This window comes from Phallusia mammillata, chromosome 3, assembly GCF_965637545.1.
Source record: "Phallusia mammillata chromosome 3, kaPhaMamm4.hap1.1, whole genome shotgun sequence".
Lineage (NCBI taxonomy): Eukaryota > Metazoa > Chordata > Ascidiacea > Phlebobranchia > Ascidiidae > Phallusia > Phallusia mammillata.
In genome coordinates, this window is record NC_137254.1 from 6,428,827 (window position 1) to 6,451,536 (window position 22,710).

Below are 22,710 nucleotides of genomic sequence, written 5' to 3' on the forward strand. Positions count from 1 at the left end.
TTTTATTCCTTAGTGTATCACATCGTGAACTCATCACATGAAATGCATAAAGTAAACAAATTGTGGCATAAAGTTGGGCTCACCAATAATATATTTTAGCTATGTGATACTGTATAATGCTTTAATGCAGCGCTTCCCAACCGGTGGGCGTGGGCCGCGAAGCTTTTCAAATTATTACCATACCAGTATGGAAGTTTAAAAAGTTACACAGTTCGTAAGAAGTTCTCACTGAAAACGTACTTTCAAGGTATCTATATTTTTCTAAAATATAATATTGCTTGCTATGAAAGCCGCATAAGATTTCACGTGAAAGAAAGCTTTGTCACGCTAACAAAATGCAATTGTCACGTCACAACAGTAATTAAACTGCGATTGTTGCTTCACAACACTACTTGTATTAGTAACTATAACGGAATCGTCTTATCTTGTCAAATCATCAAGCTCAGGCTTCACATTAACAAAAGTATTGCCTGTGCGGTTATTATTTTTCTTTCTTTATTATAATTCTTTTTCCATTGTGATTTTGTCGCAATATTAAACGGTGGTCCGCCAAAATTTTTTTTTTAGGAAGTGGGCCGTGAGTTGGAAAAGGTTGGGAAGCACTGCTTTAATGTATACTGACAACTAAGTTTCGAGGGTGCACTATTTTCTCCATTTCTGCATTTTTTAGTCGACCGCATACCGCACAAACAAGAACTTTCGATTGCAAGAAATTTATGCTAACATGTGTGTTTGAAACGTACGTACTTGTTGCGGTGCATTTATGCACTTAAACAATGCAGTTGTGCTTAATATTTCAACTGAACTTGTTTTTTGAATGATCCTTGATTTGTTTAACAAATTATATTACATATACACACTTTACTGCATACAATACTACATAACGAGAAACAAACAAGCCAATATATTTGTGTAGAACATGACGTTTCGAAAGCAAATTGCGAAATAATTCAGCAAACTAAATGTAATAACTAAGGCAATTATTTTTTGACTTGTCCAAAAAAGTCAAAAAAATGTCAAAATTTATCGAATAGGTCAAAAATTGTTTACAAAGTCAAAATTTTTTATAAAGTCAAAATTGTTTACAAACTGCATTGTTGTGGTGTTGTAGAGGTTGCACTGTTAGTTATCTTTTTATTTTACACTTTGTAACCTACTTTATACTGTTGTAAATGGCCCATTGTCTGCTTATTGTGAATCATAAACCAATAAGTGAAATAATTAGGTTGATATGGTGTGATGCTGAACACACGTGTAAAATTTTTGGCTGGTCCTAATTAAATTATTTTAAGGCAGATATGGGTTTGGTGCAGCTTTTGTTTTGGTTTTGCATTAGATACTTCATGTATCTTCAGTTTAGAACAGTTTTCGTAGTGTCTTAGCTGCAGTTTTTTGGTAGTGATTGCAATTAGCTCATTTTCCTTTTCAGAATAGGCTAGGTCTGTGTTCAGATTAAGGTAGTTAGACTTTTGCACATTAACTGTTTACTCAGCAATTTGATTCGAGCATAACCAGGATCTTGTTGTTTTAATAAAGGCTGCTGAATTTTTATAGCTGTTTGTAATTTTCGAAATGCCGAAAATATCAAATACACACAAAAACAAAACTAGGATTTACATGCAAGAGTGTCCAAAAGAGATTTGCAGGAACCCGAATGGCGAACTGTTTTGCGTCCTCTGCTGCCAATTAGTAAACTGTGAAAAGCGTTTCATAGTGTAAAGCCACCGTGCTCAGCAAAACATCAAAAACTGCTCCAAGTGACGGAGCCTGCCGACACAAGTAAACCAATGCAGTCTTTTATTCAAAGTTCAAAGAAGGACTTCAAGACTAAGTTGGTTGGGGCCTTCCTAGCGGCAGACATCCCTTTGTAAAAGCTACAAAACTTAAAGATTAAACAGCTGTTCACCGACCTTGGGCAGCCAGTGCCGTCTGAGGAATCCTGTCGTGCGCATGTAGACAAGTTAGCTGTAGGCGAGGTAAATCTAATCAAGGAGCACCTCTATGACAAGCAAGTATTTCTAGTAGTTGACGAGAGCGAAGATGTCGGCAGAAAATACTTTAATATACTCATTGGTGACATTGCAGTTCCAGAAAAGACACACATCTTAGATTGCAGACTTGTGGAGACAGTGAACCAGCACGTAATGGCAATGAAGATTGACGACGCACTGAAGAAGCTGGACATTGAAAGAAACAATTTCGTTCTTCTGCTTTCCGATGCAGCCAGGTATATGACTGCTTGCACTACCGCAATCAAAATCCTCTTCCCGCGACTCTTCCACGTCAACTGCTTGGCTCATCTTCTGCACAATTGCGCTGAGAAAGTGCGCGGTAACTTCCCAGAGGTTGACAACATCATTGCAACAGTCAAGGCGGTGACAGTGAAGAACAAGCACCGGCGCTACAAGTTTAATATGATCAGCAGTCCGCCACAGCCAGTGCTTACTCGCTGGGGGACGTGGCTAAAGGCTGCAGAATGGCGAATAGTTACTTGTATGTTTACGTTTTTCTGAACAACAGAATATGTGAACTTGGGCAACACGATGCGATTAAGCCGATCAAGCCGAAAAACGCATCCCATAATTGCCTTGTTTGCTGTGGGAAACTTTAACCGCTGCTTTTACGCAAAATACCTTCTAGTAATGGAATACTCATAAATAAATTATCTGTATATATTTTTTTATGATTAATGTGCACAAGACACAGACTTAAATAGAAGCTGACAAAAAAACGGTTGTCATTATCAGTGAAAATATAATGTACAAGCAGAAACAAGCGGGTTTATATTACAGTTAATATAAACGCGCTTGTTTCCGCTCGTACATCTTATTTTCACTGATGTCTGTTTCATAAAATGAATACGTTTTGTTTTACATCGCTGGAAATTTGTTTTTTTAGGATCATCAATGTGTTCAGGTTGTTTCTTATTGACAAAATACGGAATTAAGTGTTTGGTACAAGGGAAATCACACTCTCAACAATCACTTTTTTACACTATGAAGCACAATTTCGAAATGAAAAGTAGAAACGATTGGTGAAAGACAACATAGCGACACAATTGCACTAAAACAATCACCGAGCCAGAAATAACTGCGCAAAGTTGAAACGTTATTGAGCGCAAATAAGTGGAGAGCACAAATGGTGGATGATGGCTAAACGCGCTGTAGCTACACCGTCACTATAAGGCGTTAAGTGTCTGGGGATCACAAGAAAGTGAGGTTGGCGCGTTGAGAATAAAAACAACTGGAGGTGGGACGTTGGTGGAACAAGTCGTGTGAGCCCTCTAAACTAACCACGCGTGTTAGGGAAAGAGGGTGGGGTTCCAATCTTAAGGTAAGCTTGCAAATGCGCCAAACGTTCTTGACCAATTGCGAAGCGATGGTGTTTGCCGTAATGGAACACTTTGCCGGGAGAGTTGACGACCTGCCAGTGAGTCTATTAATAATGATCCATGTTTTACGGCTGGAATGTGTAAAGTCAATGGACTCCACCGCTTCTCTCAAGCGATGTCGACGTTGCTCGTTAATATAGGACAGCTGTAGTGTGGCAGATGCTTCCGTCTCGTTACCATATGATGCAGTAAAAAAGGCTCTATAATAGCGTTCGCATTCGCTGTCCATACACGGCGTGTACGTCTCTCGATAGCCCCGTGGAATGCTCCTTATGGCCGTTCCCATACGAAGATTACAGAAGTCCTGGTACGCCAGATTGAAATCTGTTTTTGTTTAACTTGTGAAACTGGTAATTTAAGTCTTAGCTATGTTTAGTTATTGGAGTCAGTAAACAGTAGTGTTAAATATTGCATTCGCTGAAAGTGGACATATCGGCCATTATATAATATATACATTCACATTGTAAACATTCAGGGGAGCTTTAATTTACGTAACTTGAGGGCTTTAGATTATTTGGAAAACAAATTCGTTTCGTATTGCGAATATTATGAACATTGGTTGGATAAACTGTCTGCAAAAATCAAACGTTTGTACGTAATTTTCGCTACTCTCGCGCTTTTAGGACAAAACCAACAAGCACCCATACTCGATTAAAAACCAACAAGCAATTCGGAAAGCATTTTGATTTTATCAGCGCCAGTGGACTGTGTCCGCTAAGTGGTTTGACCCAGTTCGGACCATCATGAATGACGCTTGTAATCGCGCTGAAAAAGGAAATTGTTATACAGCTGACTACCACATTGCAAAGCCAGTTGATGCCAGGAAGCTTGTGCCTTCAGTGGAAAATAAGGCTTAGCAAAAAGTTTATTGCATAAATGTTAGGCCTTTGTTTGATTCTGTAAACAATATAATGCGTTAGATCAATGTCTTCATAAAAAAATACTTTTAATGTTAAGCTATTCATTTCTTTTGGCAGTTTAAAAGCCGTAAGTGTATTCACGGAATAGTTATTATAAACTTAAGACGTTTTTGCGTTTAAACCAACATGTTTGTTTATAACCAATTATAATTAGTTTCCTAACAATCTGAAACAAGGCGTCATGTACACCCGGGAGAAATCTCTGTGACGTAAACATTACCAAATTAGTCTACAAAACGTTGTGATTCAAATGAACGTGTCACTATTTTTGTGTAATTATTCAATCTTCTGCTGGTGCTTTACATGCAATCGCCCGTTCTTGCGTTCGCATACCTACGATATAGTACTTATACGTTCCCGTTTTCGTTACGAAAAGAGAACGCGTTCTTCTCGGGACAGTCGTCCAGTGTGAATGCTGGGCTGATTGCACAGTGTTGTTTCCCGGAGAGTTGTACGGTTGTTGGATTTAGTTACTTTGAGCTGAGTGCCAGATTGCAGTTGTTTTGGCAGTTGAATGTTTTAGCCTTGTGTCTTGTGTGTCATAAAATTTACTTGGTGGAACTAGGTCATGTTTATAGATTGATTTTGCATTAGTTGGTTTGGTATAGTATAGAGTCTTGTTATCGGACACATACAAAACACTATGTTTGGTACTGTACGAACTATTTTGCCGTTTTCGTCCGGTATAAGTTACAAACGTAATCGGACACGCAGGAAAAGGAAGTTGTTGCACAGCTGACTGCCACATCGCGAAGCCAGTTAATGCCAGTTAGTTTATACCTTTAGGATTAGGCCGATTTTTGGTTTCGAAAAAACTTATTTTGCGCCGCACAGCAGGTTTGTCAAGTCATTTTGCTTAACGCCTAATATGTGTATTGGGATTCAGTTTGAATTTACTTGATATTGTTACATAGTGCTTCGTATTTTGGTCATTACTTCGTGGAAAGGAATATGCAGTACATTTATGGAATTTGTAGTATTACGTGAATATATTTTTGCCTCTACGTTCTTGAGCGTAACAAGTTTGTTCAGTTAGATTTGTGACAAACGATTTTAAAGATAGGATTCGGATGTTCTAAACATATGAGCGCCAAACATAAAAAATTTTGTTCCTGGTATCTTGTTTTAGCTGAAAACACAGTAGTCGCAAGTAAGACAAAACATTTTTTTATAATACCTAAAGAATAAACTTAAAAAAATATGTCATCTCCGGATTTGGTCTCAGAGCAAAGTGACATTTGTGATCAAAGGCTTATTGAAGGTGGAAAAGTAAAACGACATATGCTGAAACACAGCAATGAGAAACTTCAGCGATGTGATGTTTGTGAAAAAACTTTTGACCGAAGTAAAAATTTGAAGAAACATATGTTGACTCACACTAAGGAGAAATCACATCGATGTGATGTTTGTGAAAAATGTTTTGCTCGATGTGGAGATTTGAAAACACACATGTTGACCCACACTAAAGAGAAACCACATCGATGTGATGTTTGCGAAAAAAACTTCAGTTTCATTTCCAATTTGAAACAACACTTGTTAACCCACACCCAAGAGAAACCTCATCGATGTGATGTTTGTGAAAAATGGTTTGCTCGATGTGGAGATTTAAAAAGACACATGTTAACCCACACCCAAGAGAACCCTCATCGATGTGATGTTTGTGAAAAAAACTTTAGATCAATTTCCAATTTAAAAACACACATGTTGACCCACACAAAAGAGAAACCTCATCGATGTGATGTTTGTGAAAAAGGGTTTGCTCATATGGGATGTTTAAAAAGACACATGTTGACCCACACTAAAGAGAAACCACATCGATGTGATGTTTGTCGAAAGAGTTTCAGTGACATTTCAAATTTGAAAAGACACATGTTGACTCACAACAAAAGGTAACTTTATCTGTGTGAAGGTTAGTTGAAATTGCTTTATTTTGTATGGATTTTCTTTCTAAACAGTTTTTGAAAAACATGTACCACACAAAGTAACAATAAAAACGGTGATTCTGCGTACATTTAACGTTGTTCACCAAACCATTTGAATCTACTGTAGTTTAAGTTCGGCGCCAGTCGATGGGATATTCGACTCCTTTACATTAGTAATTTTTTCAAAATATTACAAAAAACACTTTGATCCGATTACGCTATGTTTTACTTGATGAACTCGGTTAAAAATGTTTTGTTAAAATCAATAACGACGAAATATTACCTTGTTTATTTTTACTGACACAAATAAAACTCGAGTTTGTTTACACACCCGGGTAAGCTTCAGCATTGTGTATGTTTTCGTTTAATATTGTTTTGAATTTCAATTGGGCGAAAAAGTGATATTTTACTTGTATTGAACAACAATAAACACGTTGATGTACGTTACCTTTGGTTTAGAATTTGTAACACGTTGAGTCAGCAGGTCGCAGTCGTTTATAGTATTATATATAAGTTATGTTAAATTTTATATCGTATGATGATGATTCAGTGGTTATGAAAATATTGAAAGTGTTGAGTGTTTAATAGTTTAATCAAATCAACTCTAGAAAAAAATTGTTGCACAGTTTGCAAGCCGGTGCATTGTTCAGAAAACATTACAATGCTCCAACGAATCTGTATGTTACGTTTGCAAACTTTCGGTAAACAGACCACACAATCGGTAAACATGCGACTGATTATATTCGTTAACTTAGGAAGGTGAGGCAAAGTGACAAAAGCACGCTCTTTGGACTGAATCTTTTTCCGTGCAACCTTAGTTTTTCGGTCACTGATAATGCAGTTCGGGTAGCCGTTTAACTGCAGGGCCTCGTGTACCCTTCGCAATTCAGTTTTACTGCCCATAACATGCTACCGTCCATAATTACACTATTAACTTTTCTGGTGCCAAGGTATTGACGAGGGAAAGGCGCCCGTTCGCTGATCTGTCCGGCACTTTGATATACAAAGGCTTTGGTTTAAACCGTGGTAGGACTTCAACCGTATGTGCTGGTTAGTTTCTAGACTGGATGTGCTGGTTAGTTTCTAGACAAAAACGAGCATATTTTATTCTTGGATACAGAAATTTCGAGACTCCTGGACGGCACACTTTTGTTAAGCGTGCATCACAAACGAACCAGTATTACAAGGTACCTACAGTTTAAAATGAGTATAAAAACAGATGTTCTAATGCCGATTAGCTATAGGTCGCATTTACAACACTTAACTAGGAATTTTATCCACGTTTTATCAACGTATTATCGCCGTTTTCGCGCCAGTGTCTTTTTATGTTTACTCGCGGGGTGCTATAAGAACGACTGTTTGGGTAGCTCACGTTACCCTGGTGTAGACCCCCGTATAAGCGGTCGAAACACCGTATGACTTGTTCACATTTGCCAGGCAAAAGAAAAGTCTATCTTTTTTCAGCTCACAACGTACCAATCGCAGATCAGCATAACGATTTTTTTATAACACCTGAATAACTAATTTAAAGAGAGATGACATCAACGGATTTGGGCGTGGATGAAGCTGATATTTGTGATCAGAGGTTTTTGGAAGGTGGAAATGTAAAACGACATATGCTGAAACACAGCATTGAGAAACTTCAGCGATGTGATGTTTGTGAAAAAACTTTTACCCAGAGTTCGACTTTAAAAAGACACATGTTGACTCACACCAAAGAAAAACCTTATCAGTGTACTGTTTGTGGAAACACATTTATTCGGCTTGGAATATTGAAACAACACATGGTGACACACACCAATGAGAAACCTCATCGGTGTGACGTTTGTGAAAAACGGTTTGCGCGTAAAGATGTTTTGAAAAAACACATGTTGGTTCACATAGATGAGAAGCCTTATCGATGTGATCTTTGTGATACTGGATTTACACAGAGTGGAAATTTAAAAAGACACTTGTTGACTCACACTAACGAAAAACCTTATCGATGTGTTGTTTGTGAAAAGAGATTCAGGATTAATTCAAATTTGAAAACACACATGTTGACCCACACTAAAGAGAAACCTTTTCGATGTGATGTTTGTGAAAAAGGGTTTGCTCGTAGTGGAGATTTGAAACAACACATGTTGATTCACACTAATGAGAGACGATATCGATGTGATACTTGTGGTAAAAAAATCACTCAACATGGAAATTTGAAGACACACATGTTGATTCACACTAAAAAGAAACCTCATCGATGCGATGTTTGTTACAAAACATTTACCCACTCTGGAAATTTGAAAAGACACATGTTGACTCACCAGAAAGTGTAACTTTACCGGTGTGATGTTCATAAAAATGTTTACTTGGGCTAAAACATTGCCTTTTTGTGCGGATTTTGTTTCCTAACAAGAAACATGTATCTCACAGAGCAACAATAATAAAGGTCACCCTATGTACAGTTAACGTTGTTCACCAAACCATTCAAATCTTGCATAAATTATGTGGGAAATTTGGCAGCTGTCAATGAAATATCCGATTGCTTTAAATTAGGAATGCCTTTACAATATTACAAAAAAAATTCTCGTTTGGTGCTGTTTTGTATTTTCAGTGGTCGTATTTCAAAATGACTTTTTACTGGGATTGAACAACAATAAACACGTTGTACATAATGTACATTACTTTCAAAATTTTTATAATATTATAGGCGTTGAATGTTTAACAGTTTAAACCAATTAACTCTAGTTTGACATTGGGTAAAATGTTTAAACAGACAAACCTAAATAGAAAATTCAAGATTAAATTGAAACACATTGGTATCAGAAAATTCTGGGATGAACAGTGAGAAGCTTTTAGGACATGGTCTCCAATGAAGCAAGTTCTTGTCGCTTCATACGCCTTCGGTTTATGGCAAGTTAAAGAATCGGTATGAGGTGTTGACTAATTTCTGTTCAATTCTTTTCAAAAGCGTTTTTGTTGGATTTTATGGAACCTGCCCAAGCTCGTAAAAAAACGTTAAAATAATAAAATTACTATGTGAAATTAGTAATGGTCTGGACTATAGTATAAATAGACTATATTAAAAAACTGTAACGTAGTCAGACACGTACATAAATATTGAACAACATAACCTTTTACAAATGGTTATCACTAGTTACTGCTTGGGTTTGTACAATTAGGGACTGAAAGATATAAGTGTGTGCAATAAAAAAAAAACTGTTTAAACATGATGCTAAAATTTTTTCCTCATGTTCGTTTTCGCAACAATATTAGTTTGATCAAATTAATATCTGACCGACAAAACGCATTGACAATATGCTTGGTGGTCTATCCTTACCCTGTTACCCCTTTATTTTGCACTTCGATTGTCGGCGAGCACCTTAGTTTTCTAAATAAAATGCTCGACGTCATTTTTAGCTCACATAACAGTTTAGGGCTATAAATCATTAAATCTGTATTGTTATATAATTTCAAACCAAAATCGCTTTATATCACGTGGTTTTGTACATTGGTAATCATACAGGATTTTATTGGATGTTATTGCTTAGATTGGTGGAATGCTTATCATACATTCATGCGTTTATACCAAATAGTCCCCAGTGCTGAGTAGCATGCTGTAACACTGGCTAATTAAGCGCATTAAATTGTTTTTTTTTTTTACATTTAAGGCAAATAGATAATCATCATTTTACATTTAAGGCAAATAGATAATCATCATTTATTTTTGCCAACGAACCATGAACCACAGGTTCAAGCTGCTTGACACGCGAAAAAACGCACGGTAGTCAAACTCTCGCTTATTTCTGCGCGATATGAGCGCCCGAAATCTGTTTAGCGCAAAACAAAGACAGGAAAAATAAAGCAAGCTAACTTTTTGTAGGTCTGAGTGCAACGTTTGTGCCTTTTTGGTCCCATTTCGCTACTGTTATCTAATTACGAACCCCCATTTGAGCTTTAATTATTTTTGTGCTTTTAATAGTTTCATTGATTATAATCAATCTCGTTATGCGCCAATCAACAAGTTGTCGCGGGACCCTTGATCAAAACTTCAAGCTCTACACCTATTTCCTGGCTCAGTGCAAGCAAAATGCATCATTGGTAAACAAAACGAGCTCAAAAATAAACTGTGGCCAAGAAGAGGCAAAAAAAACGGCATTAGCAAAACATGCTACATAATCACACAAATAACTTTTCTGCTGCTAAGGTGTTAGCGAGACTGACTTCCACCAGCGAGGTTTTCTAGATTCGTGGAACATACATTTTACACCAACACGATGAACGTTAAAACGGACGTTCTAATGCCGATTACTTATCTGCCGCTTTTGCATCATTGAGCTCGGTGTTATGTGATTATCACTCGACCATTGCGTTTTTACCACGTGTGTGTTGTACCGCCCTTGTCGTTATATAACACTTTTGAGATTTCAATTTTTGTCATTACCCTGCTGAAGATGTCTCGTATGGTAGGGTTGCCCTTCGTCCGGATTTACCTGACATGTCAGGGAATTTAGTGTTTAAATCTGTGTCAGGGAGAAATGTTAAAATGTACCTAAAAGTCCGGAATTTAAGAAAAATTATTTGTATATATTATAAAATTAATGTACCAACGGAGAAAGTTTCTAGTATAGCTGCAACCGCGTCTATACCATGAGACGATAAGAGGTAAACTGGCGGCGCGCAGGTTAACGTACCTGTTACTGTTTGATGTGTGTGCGCGCGTAACAATACCTGTTTGTTACTATATGTTTAACAATATGCGTTAAATACACAAATAAAAATCCGCGTCTCAAGAAAACACAGCATTCGAAGCTACATGAGAACGGGGGAACTTTCATTTAACTGTGTACCTATTATGCAGGGACCTAAGTAACAACTAAAAGTCGAATGCGTGAGACATCAGAACATTTTTACAGAGGCATTTTTCTTCAAATTTGAAAAGGTCCTTGTGAAGTTGTAAATCCCATCGTTGTTTTTTTTTTGCTAAACAGAAGCGTGCGCAGAAAGCTAATTGACAAGGATCAGAGTATCGTATGTAACGTTTTCTCGTGTCTCTGTCCGTGTGACTTCCCAATATTCTAATTCATTCCGGAATAGAAGTGTTTGGATCGCAAAAATGGTCAATGCAGCGGTTCTCAGACTGGGGTCCGCGGTCCTTTAGGGCATTTTGCGCGGACCTCGAAAAGGTGGAAGTAATTGTATATCCTTATTTGGCGTCAGGTTGTGCAACTGGATAAGTTGAAATCAAAGTTCAAGTGAGAATCGACCGTCTCCATTGTTAAACAATTGGCTATATTGCATGACAACTAACAAAAATGCAATTGTTCGCGCACAATTGTAATGTTTTTTGTCTTGTCTGTGATGTCAGATTTGGATCATTGTTATGCGCAATTTTGCATAACTAGCTAAAATCCTGCAATCAACTTTCTTTTTCTGAAATACACACTCAGACTTACGTCAACACATTTAGACTTAAAGTTTGAGAAAAACTGGGTTCACGCAACCGAGATAAATTTTGTCAGGGATTGTGTTTCATAAAATATGGCAACCCTATCGTATGGGACATCGAAGTGACGGCATATTAAAATAAAAACTGCTGGAATAGCCAAAAATGTGTAAAACAATTGTGTATATCCCAACAACTTGTTTCAGTGAATATAGTGTTACTACCAGCACCACGCATATTGCAAACACGTTTCTTTGAACATCTGGCTTCACCAAGATAATGTCAGCTATCCAATGCAGTCTTTAACACCCTGAGAGTAAACACCAGAAAGACGTTGGCTCAAAAACGTAGATAAAAACCTTCGTTCACCAGTTCCAAGCAACTGATAGCTAATTGACTTTAGAACATCAGCTGGTATGTTAATCTACGATTTTGACCCACGTTTTTACTTCGTTATCGGGCCAGTGTCTTCGTCATGCTCACTCCCCGGGTGTTATAACAGCGACTGTGTTGGGAAGCTGACATTACCCTGATGTAGACAGCGCGTATTACATTTGTTAGTTGAACCAAATAGTCTATTTTATTTCAGCTCATACGATATTAATCGTAAATCGGTTGAACTACTTTCGTTATAATACCTGAATAACTAATTTAAAGAGAGATGACATCAACGGTTTTGGGCTCAGAACAAACTGATATGTGTGATCAAAGGTTTTTGGAAGGAGGAAACGTAAAACGACATATGCCGAAACACTGCATTGAGAAACTTCAGCGATGTGATGTTTGTGAAAAAACTTTCACCCAGAGTTGGATTTTAAAAAAACACATGCTGACTCACACTAACGCGAAACCGCATCGATGTGATACATGTGATAAAAGATTTGCCCAAAGTGGTGATTTGACAAGACATATGTTGACCCATACCAAAGAGAAACCTTATGGATGTGATTTTTGTAATAAAAGATTTACACACTGTGGAAATATGAAAAGACACATTTTGATTCACACTAAAGAGAAACGTCATCGATGTGATGTTTGTGAAAAAAAGTTTGCTCGTGGTGGAGATTTGAATAAACACATGTTGATTCACACTAAAGAGAAACCTTATGGATGTGATGTTTGTGATAAAGGATTTACACAGCATGGAAATTTAAAAACACACATGCTAATTCATACTAAAGAGAAATCTCATCGATGTGATGTTTGTGAGAAACGGTTTGCTCGTGGTATAGATTTGAAAAGACATATGTTGACTCACACTAAAGAAAAACCTTATCAATGTGATGTTTGTAAGAAACGGTTTGCTCGTGGTAGTACTTTGAAAAGACACATATTGATTCATACTAAAGAGAACCCTCATAGATAAGATGTTTGTGTGAAAAAGTTTGCTTATAGTGGAGATTTGAAAATTAACCACTAAAGAGAAGCTCCATTTAAGTATTGCGATTTGTTGTCATTTAACGTTGAACAAACGCCATTTGAATCCACTGCAAATTATGTGAACATTAGGTGCCAGTCTATGGGATATTATGAGATACTTCCTATAGCTCTACGTCTTCATCTGTTTCCAATCATTGGATCCGCAGCGAAATTTACATCTCGTAAGTGTTGCACAGCGAACCTTTTAGCAAACATGACTTAAAAATTGAGGTGCATCGTGTTGTTTGATGAAGGGATAAAATCTACAAATTTTCGTCTGTTTAAACAATAAGTATGAGATAGTTCACTTTGTGTTTGAGCTTTCCTATATTGCAATGGATGAATTGTCAGCATTCAGTCAAAGTACTTGCCAAGTTTCGTATCCAATTGCATTGTAAGATAACAGTTGCACAAGTGTTTGTTCGATGAATCTTAAAAAAGTTGTTGAGATACAAATAATTGAAGACAATTACCTAAAAACAAGCGTGTGGACGTTGAATTTCTTCCTTTGCAGAAAATATAAATACTTCACCATGGTTTCGTTAGTGCGCTAAAGACAGGATTGCAAGGCCGTCGTTGTTTTTAAGATTTGTCCTTTTTTGAAGGCTTCAGAAATGGCCTTAACCACTTACCACTCATTTCCCTAAATCACGTCTTTATTGTAGTTAGGTTTACTGTGACATAATAGCTTCTGGCGGTGGATGGATTCTCGCACCCACTATCAACGATAATGATTTAGGTTTGGATGAAAGTTATACTAATTTGTGGTTTGTTACGTCGTCAAAAAACAACAAAAATGTTATGGGTGAAAAAGATTATTTTCTCCACTCGAAAATTGTTCTTACGTGGTTTTTCAATTCCAGATTACATGTTTGTTATCAGCGATCGTTTAAAGCTTTTTAATGCAGCACCATGTAAAGTTAATTGACATTAAACCAAATATTTTCAGTGTTTTATCCCGATGTAAATTCGACGTTGGATCGACTTAATGCAAAATCAACAGAAATTATAACCCAGGCAAAAATTATCTACCCTTTACGCTCGGCCGTTGGCCTCTTGTGCACTGAACGGCAGCCCCTAACTTTTCCCATTCATATAAGTCAAGTTTTTCGATGGCATTTCCATACCTGGTCCTGACTTGGCATAATCATACACCGCCCTCGTCTGATTAATTATTAATGGCGGTTTGGTGCAAAGGATTATGGTACAAAAAGACAAGCATGGCCATGTCACAATTTTGTACGGCGTCGTAGATGTTGCTTGTAAACACTACAGTTTTCATTGATTCGATGCACGTCACATAAAGACAGAAGTTTGACTATTAGGAAAAAAAAAGTACTAATCTCTATTGGAATAACATAACATATAGGCTAGTTTGTAATTAAATAATTGCTTAAAGAATGAATTTCATATTACATAAAGCTAGGTGTTGAATTGAATGGATGGTTTGCATAAACGTAAAAAAGTTTTTGTTTTGACGTTCCGTCGACACTTATTACGAAATCGCGTGAATAGTGCCGAACTGTTAATGCAATTTTTAAAGATTTATTTATCAACCAATTGTTCAGCTAAGGGCGTTATGTTTTGGCCGTAAGTGACGCACCCCGCTGGTAGCTACAAAGGCCGACCATCGCACAGTTTTGAGACGTCGATCAATCATGCCTTTGAAGTTTTGCTCTCCCTTTTCGCGCCACAGTGCAACTTTCGAACAAAGGCGCGTTTAAGCTCAAGCAGTGCTATTGGCCAATCGACGAAAAAGGAACTTAGTTCAGTGGTATGACTTAGCTCTGTGAACACATTGTGTTAAAGTGAAAGTTAAGTTGTTGAGGCAGCATGCAGCTTTTCAGTTAAGTCTAGTTTTCGGAATAAACTTCAGGAATATACTTTATTTTGCCTAATCGAACTGCAACATGTTGCTGGACGTCAACTTATTTATGCATGAAAAGGTAAGCACTTGTTGTCCTATAGATTTCGTTGTATCTTTATTTGTACCATAAAAATGTTTTGTAAAATCGATTATATCTATTTTACTTTTTGTTTAGATATCTTCATGGGGCGCACGTCAAACTCAGTTCAGCGGGGAAAGTAAAGATGTGAACGATTGACATTTTCCTAAAACCTTCATTAACACAAGGTGCAACCGCTCGTCTTTAGACAATTTGACGACTGCAGCGCTGCAAAATCGAATATTGTGCGTCGACTTTGAGTAACAGTATTTCGTACGTTTAATGTTGATGATTTTTCCTTTTCCGTTCGTATTTGTGGCAATAAAATTAAGATAAAAGCAATATGTGAGTCATAGTCCGTACTCATCCGGAAAGCCGATAGAAAAACTAGCAAGGTGGGTGTCCGGGGCATGTTAGGCAAAGCGTGGCGTAACGACGCAATAAGCTAGGGACTGTCAGGCATGGACCAGGCGAGGGTACCGTTGTATGGCCGTTGGCACGGGACGTACATTGATCAAACATAATCCTGACGTACGCCCCATGCATGGGGGTGTTTCAATGTCAACCCTTAGCCATACATTCATATAAGGTTGAGACACGGTTGTCATGTCCGACCCAGACATGGTTGCACCAGTAAGCCATACGTATTTGGACACGGCCCGGTCATACATTTTTGCTTGGGAAGTTTACTCTCTGATTTCTATCCTTTCGTCTATGGCACCCACCCTTCCAGGCTGCAGGATGGCAATTTGTTTGGAAACGATTACAGAATTGGAGTAAGTTGATTAAACGTTGATGATTTTGTTGAACAATTAACAAAGTGCGTAATGTACTGTAGATCTACTTTAACCCAAATCAAAATTGTTATCCATACGATTATGAATCAAACTGTCGAAAAAAGTAATGTTAACGTTCGCAGCATTACGAACACTTTGATCTACACGCGGAATTAATGGGTTTAACGGCACGTGTTAACATAAAAACACTTTCGGCCTAAAACAAAACGAAAACCGTAACCGAAATTGACATGGATGTGATATATTTTTATTTTCCAAATAATATTTTGTGACAGTTTATAATCGTATCAACAGCGTTGTAAGCTTTTTTTAATTTTAGCTGATAGCAAATTGCATATTTTATTTTGCCGTTCACGTGGTGTAATGCTAAACCAAATGCTAGTTGTTTTATTAAGAACTTGTATTTTTGCCAACGTTTCGCTCAACAGACCGGTCACCGTAGCAGCTGAATGAGTGTGTAACATCACGCCGCGTAGTTGATACCTAAATTGGAATTCAAAGCACAGGCTAAGTATACGCTGCTAAACGTTAATTGATTGACTGCATGCTCTGAGTCAAACTAGTCAATAGCTTACTGTAACACAAACTCGTACAAACGTCGGAGATCGCACCTACACAACTAATTTCTGTCTACATTATTTTGTGTACGCGCAACAACTGGTCATAGTAAGCCAGATTAAACGTCAGCTAAGAAATTTCACTTGCAGATATAAGGCCGATGCTAGGCTTAGAAAACATTATAATGTAACGCAAAGGTCTCTTATATCTGTGAATTTGTTAAAACAAAGTATAATTAAATCCCTGTCGTGGGATTCCATCGCATGTTAGATTTTTCTGGTCTGCTCCTTGTGCAAATTTAAGCGTGATTGTCAGATATTGCAATTAATGTCTTACAGTATTTCGTTTGATTATGTTTCTTGATGGTAATATTTCCTAAAATTCAATTGTTTCAAAGTTTGCCTTAATTTCTATGTGGAAAATTTCTGAATTTCTTTTCCTTTATGCTGAACAATGTCGCATCATCAGTGTTTTAAAATATGGTATAGCTTGAAGCAGTTTTTCTTTGCGTTGTAAATATACTTAAGATTCGTGGTTCCGCTCGTAAGAACATATCCTAGAAGCAACACTTTTCAACACTTAACTTTTAAATAAACACTAACAACCCTTAATTTTTCTGCATTAATAACAGGCAAATGAACCCCGGCTGAGGATTCTCTGGTACTCCGATTTGTACACTTCTCGTCAGCAGTTTGGTGATGACGAGTAAATGACTTTTTCGTAACACACAAAGCAAAAACGTTTGAAAATTAATTTTGCATAATATAAAAACGAATAAATGTAATCAAATAGTTAACATTTGGAAAAACAACTTGTAAACTACTTGTTGGCTTGCATCACGCAATTTGAGGTGTTAACTGACACTTTGTGCAATTTCGTTTCCCTATTCAGAAAAACGCTTCGTCCCACTGTTGTGTACAACCACATGCAAAGTGTTCACACGCGTCACTGTAGCTGAATGAGTGTGTAACATCACGCATAGTTGACACCTAAATTGTCATTCAAAAACCAGTCAAAGCATACGCTGCCAACCGTTCTATTGGAAAAAAACGCCACATATACCATTCGTCCCTGACTGCATGCATGCCCTTGGTCAAACTAGCTAATTGCTTCCTGTAATACAAAAAAGTGAAAACGTCGGAGGTCACAGCTGCATAACTGATTACTGTCTAAATTAGTTTGTGAACGCGATGCAAATGGAAACAGTAGCCCTGTTGAGGGATTTTCAGTAGCGAGGCAAAGCAAGTGGAAAGTTTAATTGGTTTGTTAAGACGATTTTTTCACAGGCTTCATATTTGACCAGCAGTTAGGTTAATTTGAGTGTGTAATATGACTGCAGTTGTAAATAAAGCGAAAGTTAGTATCACTTGTAATATTTTCCACAAATGTAATAAAATCGGCGCAGAAGTGTTTTCACCGATGTGTTAGTACCTGACCAACTGAAATGATTTTTCACATGTCTTAATTAACCGTTTTGACTAATCAGTTACCAGTCCCCAGGCCCAGTTTATGACCACTATAAATGACTCTTGTAATTGAACACGCTGGGAAAGGAAATTGTTGCACAGCTGACTGCCGCGTCGCTAAGCCACTTGATCAGATCAGCACGTATGAGACACAATGCGGTTAAGTAAAACCATGTTAATAAGCACACGCATAGTTATTTTACTGCCTTGTTCCACAAACAATATTTGTGACCGAAAGCGTGTGAATTAGGATTCTATTGAACACGATACTATCTACTGCACGATAAAACGGTAAGTTAGAATAAATCTCATTAGCAAATAGTCAGGCAGCTTGATCAGCAACTTGTATGTCAGTTGTGTCACATTAGTTCACACAAACAAGTATGTCGCAGTAAGTAAAAAAGTTTCTATGGTATATTAAAATAAAAATAAGAAAGACTTTGTCACGTGTGTTTAAAAACTTGGTTGTTTGTCACATTGGCTACAGGGAGTTGCTTTAGGTTAAAGTTACACGGATATCGCGCATAATTAAATACCCGATTTATGAAAGTACTGAACAACGCATTTTGATTTTACCAGCGACAGTGGACTGTATAACGGTTTGGCCCAGTTCGGACCCGGACCATTATAATTAACGCTTGTAATCTGACACGCTGGAAAAGGAAATTGTTGCACAGCTGACTGCTGCATTGCGAAGCAAGATAATGCCGATCGCTCAACACTTCAGTCGAAAATTAGTCCATACGTAATTAAGTGTTTGTTCTGTTTAAAACTTGTGTTTGGTTCTGTTAACTTTGTAATGTTTTCAACAAAGCAAGTCCAGAAATGGTCCACAAAAGTTTCGTTTCTTTGTTGTGATGGCTTACATTTTATTTTATTTTGTTAAATTCTGACATAAAAATATAAGCAGCTTGTTTCAAAATTGCTTCAAATCAGACTACCTTTTTTACTAAAAGAAGCATTGAGCTTTTAGTAACTGTACACAAACATGAAAAATATGAAGTATTACTTTTTGCTGTCAACAAAGTTTTGTTGTTTTGCTGCTTACGAACAACGCGCACAATGCTCTTTGTACGTCAAAATCTTCCAGTGTTTTGATAGTTAGAACAAAAATTGCCAACTTCATCGATTATAGAATCCTAAAGTTTGAAGAAATCGATTCTTTTTGTTATTGGATTTTGTTACTGGTTGAGTCTGACATATAATTAAGTTCTTGTCAAATAATTTTGATTTTCCCTCAGTTGGTTTGTCCTAGTTTCGAACCAATATAAGTGAGGGGTAATCTACACGCTGGAAAAGGAAGTTTTTAAATAGCTGGCTGCCACATCGCTAAGTAGTTGATACTAGTTTAGTGGTTCCCAACCTTTTTTGCTACATTCCTCCCTTTGCCCATTTTCGAACTATCCATTCCTCCCCATAAGACGAAAAACAAATATAACTTAAAAAATTATAACAATTTGAAATAGACCTTATAGCTAGGGATGTCCATTTCAGAATCCTTTACAACTAGTTTCAAATTTAAACCGGGTCCAAATTATAATGGACATAATAATGTATTAAAAAAACACTTCCCCTGAACTCATTTCTTCCCTTTGGAGGAATTCCTCCCCGGTTGGGAGCCGCTGTACTAGCTAGTTGGAAATTCACTTGTGAATTATGCTTTGTAGATAGTTAATCACATTAGTGTTTGTTCTGTATATTTGAATCTCATTACTCAAGTGTAGTATTATCCAATATATTTACCTTTGCACACATGTTGTTGGAAATTTGTAGTATGAAGTCGATATAGGTTTGCTTCTACTTTCCGGTACGTAGTAAGTTTGTTCAACTAAAATTATGTCAAACAATATTACACATAACATTTCCATGTTTTAAACTTCGGAACAGCAATTAAAGCATTCAGAACAATAGTAAAATTACTAACAACTTTCTTCAGGTCATAACATAGTACTCATGATTCAGAGAAAACTTTTTGTTATAATACCTGGACAACTAATTTGACGAGATGGAATTTCAGGATTTTAAAATCGAGCAAAGTGATGTATATGACCTGAGGTTAATTGAACGTGGAAATATAAAACGACATAAGCTGAAACGCTGTCTTCCGAAACTTCATCGATGTGATGTTTGTGAAAAAACTTTTATCCGAAGTGGAACTTTGAAAATACATATGTTGACTCACACTGGAGAAAAAACACATCGATGTGTTGTTTGTGATAAAGGGTTTGCTCGTGGTGTATACTTAAAATCACACATGTTGACCCACACCAAAAAGAAACTTAATCGATGTGATGTTTGTGAAAAGAGTTTCAATTTTAGTTCAAATTTGAGAAGACACATGTTGACCCACGCCAAAAACAATCCTTATCGATGTGATACTTGTGATAAAAGATTTACACTAAGAGGAAGCTTGAACACCCACATGTTGATTCACACTAAACAAAAACCTCATCGATGTGTTGTTTGTGAAAAAAAATTCAGTATCATTTCAAATTTAAAAACGCACATGTTGACCCACACTAAACAAAAACCTCATCGATGTGATTTTTGTGAAAAGAGTTTCAGTGTCAGTTCAACTTTGAAAACACACATGTTGACACATACTAAAGCGAAACCACATCGATGTGATGTTTGTGAAAAGAAATTCAGTATTATTTCAAATTTGAAAAGACACATGTTGACTCACACTAAAGAGAAACTTTTTCGATGTGAAATTTGTGATAAAAAGTTTTCCCGAAGTGGAAATTTGAAAAGACACATGTCAACCCACACTAAAGAGAAACCACATCGATGTGATGCTTGTGGAAAGAGTTTCAGTGACATTTCAAGTTTGAAAAGACACATGTTGACTCACACTAAAGAGAAACCACATCGATGTGATGCTTGTGGAAAGAGTTTCAGTGACATTTCAAATTTGAAAAGACACGTGTTGGCTCACAACCTAAAGTAACTTTACCGTTGTGATGTTCATTAAAAGGTTAACGTAGGCTCCAAGTTGCCTTTTGTATGGATTTTGATTCTAAACAATGTGAAAAAAAACATGTACCACACAAAGTAACAATAGAAACGGTAACTCCATGTAGCCTACATTTGACGTTGTTCACCTAACTACTTTAATCTACAGTAATTTAAGTTCTGCCCCAGTCCGTGGGATATTCGATTGCTGTACATTAGGAATTTATTCACAGTATTACAAAAACAACACTTAGCTTCAATCACGCAATCATTTGCTTTATAAACGCTGTCGAAAATTTTTGAATAAAATCAATCATAACCAAGCAATGCATTGTCGGTTTTCACAAACGCAAGTAAACAACATATTCGTTTTGAACGTCATGGCAGACCAGCATTATTTTTGTATATAATGTGTATGTGTGACCATCTCTATTTTCATGCAAAATAGTGTACCTGATCTAATACATTGTATATCAAAATTATATCCAAAAACCAGTTTCGATAATCAATCCGTAGTTTGTTCCATAAACGAAGGACAAAAATCAGCTCATCTGCTTCGAAAACAGAAATATTTTGTTTTCACAATTCATTCTCATGCTGTACAAAACTTTCCTATTCCGGTCTAGTTCAATATCTGTCTAAATCATTAATATGGAACGACAACCTGAACTGACGTAACGTATTTACATTGTTGAGGTGTTTTGATTTTTTGTAACAAAATCAACCAGTTTAAAAGTGCTTTCATCAATAAACATCACTTTTCTTCACTTTGCAGCTGTCCAACATCGGTATTTGTTAAAAAAAGTTAAAGCATTTTCTTCCTCATTGCTGCAGTGAGCATGGGCTTCTTTGCTGCACGGCGACATGGTAGCTTAAGATAGGGCAAAATTGTGCAAGACAGAAAAAATATTTGTAAGAAGGTTTCAAATGCCATCTAAATTACGTAAACTTGTAATCTTGTGTGTAGGAACTCCATGTTTTGCTTTTATTGACAAAAATTATTGGTTATTTTTCCTCAAATAAGCCATGGAAAAACCTCCAAAATACCAATTGGACCATCTAATCAAACAAAAGTTTTTACACATCTGCAAAATGGCAATCAACTCGACAAATGATGCAGTTTGAGTCCCACCAAACAAGTAGTTGTCAAATTTACCCAAAAAGAAAAAGTGAAACAACTTTTTTCTGTTCTTACCTGTTTGGATGGTGCACGAAAAATTCCTTCAGAAGTCCCTACAAATAAGCAATATAATTTTGTTTTTAAGAACTCTTATGCAAACTTGACGTTGATAAGAAATGGAAATTATTTCATGGAAAATTAATAAACATTAAAACAAGTAATTTAAACATCAAAAAGTTATTAAAATTATTTAAAGAACAAATATCTCTATCATAAAAGATGATCTAAGGTAGCGGTATCCAAATTAATGGTGTGGATTTTTTTTCTCAGATCAAAAAAAAATTTCTTTCATTAAAATGGTAACTTTCTCGTTCGAAAGTCGCAATGCGATTTTTTTATGTTTACTTTGACAACAAGATCGGTGGAAAAATACTTACTGGTCCTTAAAATGTCTTTCCTTGCGATAGCAGAAAGTCCTGAGCACTTTAGGCAACTACATTGTTGCTATCAAATCTTTACTGGAAAGCCGTTTTAATCTCCAAGGGCCTATTACTAATTTGATAATGACTGTTCAACAAACTTATTTAGGGGATCACGATTACGAGTTATAGTGCTGAGTCACAATCTGGTGGTGCGTTATTTGCAGATTTCAAAGGTTACATCAACACATTGCTTTTGCAAAACTGTTCATTGTACTATTGTTAACACAGTTTTTCAATATAAGTTACGCATTAGGGTTTTTTTCATAGACTTATTGTCAACTTTTTTTCAATAATACTTTATAATAAACTTTA

At 36.6% G+C, this 22,710-nt stretch overlaps 3 protein-coding genes across 3 annotated transcripts; all 3 read left to right on the top strand.

Moving 5' to 3' along the window:
• Nucleotides 1–4,399: 4,399 nt before the first annotated feature.
• Nucleotides 4,400–8,888, top strand: LOC145219352 (uncharacterized). Its single transcript, XM_080086726.1, has 2 exons — nucleotides 4,400–6,200; nucleotides 7,765–8,888. The coding sequence occupies exons 1-2, from the start codon at nucleotides 5,512–5,514 to the stop codon at nucleotides 8,543–8,545; spliced, it is 1,470 nt and encodes a 489-aa protein (XP_079942852.1). The 5' UTR covers nucleotides 4,400–5,511; the 3' UTR covers nucleotides 8,546–8,888.
• Nucleotides 8,889–10,642: 1,754 nt separating this feature from the next.
• On the top strand, nucleotides 10,643–13,310 carry LOC145217367 (uncharacterized). The gene has a single exon (XM_080084629.1). It carries the CDS (start codon nucleotides 12,317–12,319, stop codon nucleotides 13,019–13,021), a length of 705 nt encoding a protein of 234 aa, XP_079940755.1. The 5' UTR covers nucleotides 10,643–12,316; the 3' UTR covers nucleotides 13,022–13,310.
• A 5,652-nt stretch (nucleotides 13,311–18,962) lies between these two features.
• Nucleotides 18,963–22,031, top strand: LOC145217356 (uncharacterized). Its single transcript, XM_080084610.1, has one exon. It carries the CDS (start codon nucleotides 19,847–19,849, stop codon nucleotides 20,789–20,791), a length of 945 nt encoding a protein of 314 aa, XP_079940736.1. The 5' UTR covers nucleotides 18,963–19,846; the 3' UTR covers nucleotides 20,792–22,031.
• Nucleotides 22,032–22,710: the final 679 nt, after the last annotated feature.

Excerpts from the sequence above, each read along its gene's own strand:
- LOC145219352 (XM_080086726.1), top strand. The coding sequence starts at position 5,512 with ATGTCATCTCCGGATTTGGTCTCAGAGCAAAGTGACATTTGTGATCAA. Across the intron at positions 6,201-7,764 it reads ATGTTGACTCACAACAAAAG|AGAGATGACATCAACGGATT; the intron begins GTAACTTTATCT and ends ACTAATTTAAAG.
- LOC145217367 (XM_080084629.1), top strand. The coding sequence starts at position 12,317 with ATGACATCAACGGTTTTGGGCTCAGAACAAACTGATATGTGTGATCAA.
- LOC145217356 (XM_080084610.1), top strand. The coding sequence starts at position 19,847 with ATGGAATTTCAGGATTTTAAAATCGAGCAAAGTGATGTATATGACCTG.